General features: G+C 44.0%; 2 protein-coding genes across 2 annotated transcripts in view; both read left to right on the top strand.

The window, feature by feature from the left end:
- Nucleotides 1–446: 446 nt before the first annotated feature.
- LOC103849372 lies at nucleotides 447–2,003 on the top strand. The gene has a single exon (XM_009126144.1). The coding sequence runs from the start codon at nucleotides 447–449 to the stop codon at nucleotides 2,001–2,003; it is 1,557 nt and encodes a 518-aa protein (XP_009124392.1).
- Nucleotides 2,004–2,419: 416 nt separating this feature from the next.
- The window catches only part of LOC103849371, a 5,791-nt gene continuing 1,810 nt past the window's right edge, over nucleotides 2,420–6,400 (top strand). The window contains exon 1 of the mRNA XM_033292663.1: nucleotides 2,420–5,624. Within this exon, the coding sequence (XP_033148554.1) occupies nucleotides 2,420–5,624 (3,205 nt within the window). The remainder of the gene's footprint in view (nucleotides 5,625–6,400) is intronic.

Genomic DNA, 6,400 nt, shown 5'->3' with positions numbered 1-6,400 from the left:
TTCCTTTCTAAGAAATTTGCTAACTTTTATTTATATTCAGAAGTTTGAATTGATATGTTTTAAATTAAAAAAAAAAAACTAGACAGAGAGTTGTTATATCAATCCCAAATCAAAAGGTTTAATATATTAGGATGGCGATTCAACGGCGACTCGAAGGCGACTCCAAGGAGTTCTTCACCTTCTTCCATGGAAGGGGCTTTTTAGTTATTCCTAGGGGAGTTTCTTGTCAGAGGGTGTATTTCCCTGCTGCGATTGGGATAAACTTGAAAGATTTCCAAAATATTCTTGGAGATTTACAAAAATCTTTGGAAAATATCCTTTTTTCCAAAAAATCCTCGAAGAAGATATGTGTTTTTCTAGGGTTTGGGATTTCGGCGCTATTAATATCAAATCAAGGCTCTTGCTCCCTTCGAACTTGTCGAGCAAACTCTCTTTTCTTATTACTAATGGATGAGAATTTGGCTGAAGTCTTGAAAGGGATGTCGCTTGGTGAAGACAAATCTATTATCATACCGGAGGATGATGATTTCTGTGCAATAGAACGTGGTGGCCGCAGTATACTGGGACGTCTGTTGAATCCGGAGTGTCAGAACATGGGTAGAATGCTGAAGACGATGCCCAAAATCTGGAAGGTGTATGAACGGGTTCGAGGTCTAGCACTCACGAAGGAAAGGTTCCAATTTGTTTTTGACCTTGAGACCGATATTCAAATGGTTCTAAAGCAAGGGTTTTGGACTTTTGATGAATGGGGTATGGCTATGGAGAGATGGGTGGAAATGCCATCACCAAACTACCTGCAAACAGCAACAATCTGGGTGAGGTTACATAATATCCCAGTCAATTACCTTATGTTGAAGACTATTGATGCAGTGGCAGATGGCATAGGACATGTGAAATTGATTGAGTTTGATCGCTCGAAGCCGCATCTGCTTGAGTACGTAAGGGTCCAAGTGGTGCTGGACATCAATCAACCTTTAAGGGATAGGAAATCGCTAACGTTACCTGGAGGCAGAATTGAGTATGTAGATGTTGAGTATGAAAGAGTGGGGAAGAAGTGCTTTCACTGCCTGAGACTTTCTCATGAAAAACAAAAGTGCCCTTTGCTTCAGGGTTCCGGTAACAAAGGGAAAGGTGTGGTATCTCGTCAGCATGCAGTTGAGGTTCATCCGGCTGGTGTGAGACAGCATCATAACGATCATGTTGAAAAGTTGATGCCTTTAATGGCACCAACTATACCACCTGGTTTTGAGCCACCTCCGTCCATAGTGGCCCCAGAAGTATTTGAACAAATGCGGCTCTACATGGAATGTGTGGATCCAGAGGAAAGAAGAATTAGAGAGGCTAAAATGAGAAAGACGCTTCAGGAGCTGTCCACTGACCCAATTGCGCAGAGATCATGCCTCAGATTGGAAAGAGCACCAGTGATTTCCGCTGACATCAACAGAGACAGGGGAAGGGTTTTTGACTTTAGTAGAGTCGGTACTGATGCAATCCTTAATGTAGCAGAATCATCATCTTATGGATCACAGAGAAGAGTAGATTTGCTGGAAGATGGTGAAATCAGAAGGACGATGGGAACTGTTTCCACAAAGAGGGTAGGGGAGAATACAAATTTGGAGCAACGTCAGCGAGAGGACGCGCAAAACGAGCCTCGGTATCCTAGAAAAGAAGTGAGACATAATGATGCTCGACTGGGAGGGTCTCAGTTGGTTAATGAGAGAGATAGAGGTTTTGTAATGGGAGCTGAAACCTCCAATGGATCAGAACGGAGCAGTCGTAGCAGAAACACAAGTAGTAGCCGTTCGTCTTGGACACGCCGTAACCAGAACAAACGTAGAGTCACTCAGGTTTCAGAACAAGGAAAATCAGATGCTATGGCTCAGAGGAACATGGAGGAAGGACCTGCTAAACGCAAGGCGCAAGATGAGAGTGAAGTGTCGTCTAAGATGGCGAAACAAGTGAAGGGTTTGGTGGTTTCCCCGAAACCATCCCATGCTCAATGACAACGCTCAGTTGGAACTGTCGGGGTTTGAGGAGCAACCTGACAGTTCGACGCCTAGAGGAGATGTGTCGTGAGCATCTCCCGGATTTCTTGTTTCTCCTAGAGACTAAAAACTCTAGTGATCACGTGGAAAGAGTTACAAGGCCACTGGGTTATGACCACTCTTTTTTGGTGAATCCAGTGGGTCTGAGTGGTGGTTTGGCACTGTTTTGGAAGCAGTCGCATGAAGTGGAGATCTTGAGTTCAAGTAACAGATTTATAGATACGAAGGTGAAGGCTGGCAACCTTGTATACTACATGACCTTTGTTTATGGTGATCCCGTAAGACAGTGAAGGAATGAGGTATGGACTGTCTTGAAGTCTATTGGAATGAACCGTCTTGGAGGATGGGGCTTAGTGGGTGATTTTAATGAAATAATGTGTAGTGATGAAAAGCTTGGTGGACCTGGGCGCAGTGAGAGTTCCTTTTTTCAGTTTCGGTCTATGGCTCGTGTCTGTAAGATAAAGGAGATTCCGAGCTCTGGAGATAAGCTCTCATGGGCAGGAGTACGAGAGGTGATCACCAATGGTGTTAAAGAAAATGTCTGGATTCAGTGTCGGCTTGATAGAGCCTTCGGAAACGCAGAATGGTTTAGTCTCTTCCCCCGCACTCACCTACAATATCTGGAACGCTTGGGGTCTGACCACAGACCTATCTTTCTCAGTATGGTGTCTCAGACTCAGAGGCGAAGAGGAAGATTTATGTGTGATATAATAAAAAAACATTGGAGACCGGTGGAACGATCAGATGGTAGAGATGTGACCTCAGTGATCTCATCGTGTCGCAAAGATTTGGCCCAGTGGAAAAGAAGTGACGCAGGAAACTCTAAGAAACAGATCATGCAGCTACGGCTACAACTCGAAGGGGAGGAGAAAAAATGTTTTCCCAATTTGGCGATGCTTGCTGATCTGAAGGTGAAGTTGGCCCAGCTGTATCAAGAAGAAGAAAGCTTCTGGAAACAGAAGAGTAAAAACACGTGGCTGGTGGTGGGGGATTTAAATACGAAGGTCTTTCATGGGTGGGCAAAATCAAGGAAAATGAAGAACTTGATACCTGCTTTAGTTGACTCGGGAGGTGTTGAACAAACCGAGGAAGATGCAAAGGGAGAGATCGCAGTACAATACTTCACAAACCTTTTCCGTTCATCTTCTCCATCTGATGCTACAGAGCTGTTGCTAGGAATGGAGCCCAAGGTAACAGAGTTGATGAATACGAGATTAACCAAAGACGTGTCAGATGCAGAGATTAAGAGAGCTGTAAAGGCGATTAAGAGTGATAGTGCCCCGGGAGCTGATGGTATGTTGGCACACTTTTTTCAGAAACATTGGTGCCACACTGGTCCTATGATCACAAAAGAAGTGCATCGTTTTTTCCGAGAAGGAATTCTCCCATCTGAATGGAACTATACCCAGCTATTCTTGTTACCAAAGAAGCCAAACCCGAAGCTGATGTCTGATCTCAGACCTATTAGTTTGTGCTCGGTTACTTACAAGATCATCTCGAAGGTGTTGTGCTCGCGTCTTAAAGGAATCCTTCCACAGATTGTGTCTCCCACCCAAGGAGCTTTTGTTGCAGGAAGGCTTATCTCGGACAACCTGTTGATTGCACATGAGATGGTGCATGGCTTGAAGACAAACCCCAACTGTAAGGAGGACTTCATTGCAATCAAAACAGACATGTCAAAGGCATACGACAGGGTTGAATGGTCGTTTTTGGAAGCACTTTTCGTGAAGATGGGTTTCCATAGGAAGTGGATTGATTGGATCATGCTGTGTGTAAGTTCTGTCACGTATACGGTTCTTCTAAATGGACAGGAGTTTGGTCACATCGTTCCAGAGCGGGGACTGAGGCAAGGGGACCCTCTCTCCCCCTTTCTTTTCATTCTTTGTGCAGAAGCGTTGGTGCACGTGATGAACAGAGCTGGGGAAAACGGTCGAATCTCTGGAATGAAGCTTACTCGCCATTGTCCTGCAGTACAACACCTAATCTTTGCTGACGATAGTTTGTTCCTGATAAAAGCTGAATTACAGGAATGTGTTGCTTTTCTGAGATGTTTAGAGCTGTATGGAAAGGCATCGGGGCCGGAAATAAATTTCAACAAATCTTCTATCACCTTTGGAGAAGGTATTGATGAGGTTATGCGGAGACTGATTGCTGAGCTTCTGAATATTGAAAATGTGGGAGGTGCTGGTTCATACTTGGGTCTACCTGAGTGTTTTAGCGGGTCGAAGCAGAAATTGTTAGCTTTCATTGGAGAAAAACTTGACAAAAGACTGAATGGATGGTATACCAAAATGCTTTCTCTTGGGGAAAAGGAGGTACTCCTTAAGTCGATTGCAATGGCTCTTCCGGTGTATGCGATGTCATGCTTCAAGCTTACTAAGCACCATTGCCAAAAAATCATGAGGGCGATGTCTGCCTTCTGGTGGAATGAGAGTGGAGATAAGAAGAAGATTCATTGGATAGCTTGGGATAAACTGTGTGAATCCAAAGAGAATGGAGGCCTTGGGTTTAGAGACATAGAGGATTTTAACCAGGCTTTATTGGCAAAGCAGGCGTGGAAGTTAATGAATGAACCTCAAAGCCTGCTAGCACAGATTTACAAGGGACGCTACTACGCAAAGACGTCTCTGCTTGAGGCTGGAACGGGATTTCGACCCTCTTATGCGTGGCGGAGCATCGTCTTTGGTAGAGAGCTACTGAAGAAAGGTTTAATTACGTCTATTGGTAACGGTAAGGATTCCATGGTTTGGCTAGATAAATGGATAATGGATGAGGAACCTCGACGACCAGTCAACAAGCAGATCCATTTTGACGGGATTCTTCGTGTGGCTGACTTATTGAATCAAAACGGTACATGGAATTTGGAGGAGCTTAATAACCTCTTTCCTGTGAATGAAGTGAGTCGAATCATGGCGCTTCAGATTGGAGGTAGAGAAGACAAATTAATTTGGGCTTACACAAATCATGGAACGTATACAGTCAAGAGTGGCTATGGATTGTTAGTAAACGCGGAGGCACGTAGGAATGCTCAGATGACAGTCCAGGAACAGAGGTTGTTAACACTCAAGCGTAGAGTGTGGAAGATTGCGTGTTTACCAAAAATCAGAATGTTTCTTTGGCGTGCTCTCTCTGGGGCTCTAGCTGTGGCTGATAGGTTGCAATCTAGAGGCCTGAATGTACAAGGTAGATGCCCTTTGTGTCAATCGGAAGCGGAAACAATCAATCATATGCTGTTTCGGTGTAGCAAGGCGTTGGAACTGTGGGATCTAACAGAGTGCCCCAAGCCGGCGCAAGGGTTTTCCAATGGACTCGAGGCCAACATAGCTTTCTTGTTTGATGCTTTGGATGGAAATGGAGCTGGAGACAGCAAGGTTAGGTCCATTCCTTGGGTTTTGTGGAATGTGTGGAAGAATAGAAACGCCTTATTGTATGCTGAGACGCAGACTTCTCCAAGTTTCTGGGTGCTTAATGCTGAGGAGGAAGCTACTTTGTGGTTTGAGGCAAACAAACAAGCTCAACACATTGAGGCGCAGAGTCATAGAATGGGTGATATGGAACGGTGGTGTCCTCCTTCAACAGGTACTGTTAAATATATCATTCATGTCAACTGGAGGAGTGCAGCCTTGATTAGTGGAGGAGCGTGGATAGCAAGGGACCATACGAGGAACGTTTTTTTCCATGGTCGTGATGCCTTTACTCCCTCATCAAACAGGATGATCGCAGAGCTGAGGGGTATATTATGGGTGATGCAGAGTGCGCGGGATCTACATTTCCATTCAATATGCATCGCCTCAGATCATCGAGATACCGTTGAAGCCTTACTATCCCCTGCATCATGGCCACGGTTTCGATGTCTCTTGGAACAAATCATGGCACTGTGTAATTCTTTCTTTTCAGTCGCCTTTGAAGTGGAGAAAGTAGGGGCAAACTCAATAGTTCGAGATATCGCAAAGAGTGTAATGAGAGACGGTCGTCTGCAATCATATCTTGCTCTAGGCGGACCAGCCTGGCTTCATAGCCGCATCATCCGAGAAGCTACAAGACAAGACTAATTCATCTTTCCTTTAAGATTGTGTCTTTGTCCTTTGCATTTGTTTTGTTTCATGTCTTTGGTGTGGGGTTAACATCCTCTTTTGGTTTCCCAAACACTTTATTATTAGACGATCAAAAAAAAAAGAGTTGTTATATCTAACATATAACAAAATGAAATCAAACTCTTTATTAACATGTCTACCAAAATGTTAAAAACAACTACTTTTGAGTAAAAAGTGGGGATAAATCCATACGAGTTTTTGTATATATTAAAAAATCTGGAAAATCATATATATACTTCTCGTTGTCAAGTTAGTAAAACA

This window comes from Brassica rapa, chromosome A05 (assembly GCF_000309985.2).
Source record: "Brassica rapa cultivar Chiifu-401-42 chromosome A05, CAAS_Brap_v3.01, whole genome shotgun sequence".
NCBI classification, from domain to species: Eukaryota; Viridiplantae; Streptophyta; class Magnoliopsida; order Brassicales; family Brassicaceae; genus Brassica; species Brassica rapa.
The sequence above is the reverse complement of the archived record's forward strand: the minus strand, read 5'-3'. Positions and strand labels throughout refer to the sequence as shown.

Bases quoted from the DNA above. Each gene is read 5' to 3' on its own strand.
- LOC103849372 (XM_009126144.1), top strand. From the start codon at position 447: ATGGATGAGAATTTGGCTGAAGTCTTGAAAGGGATGTCGCTTGGTGAA.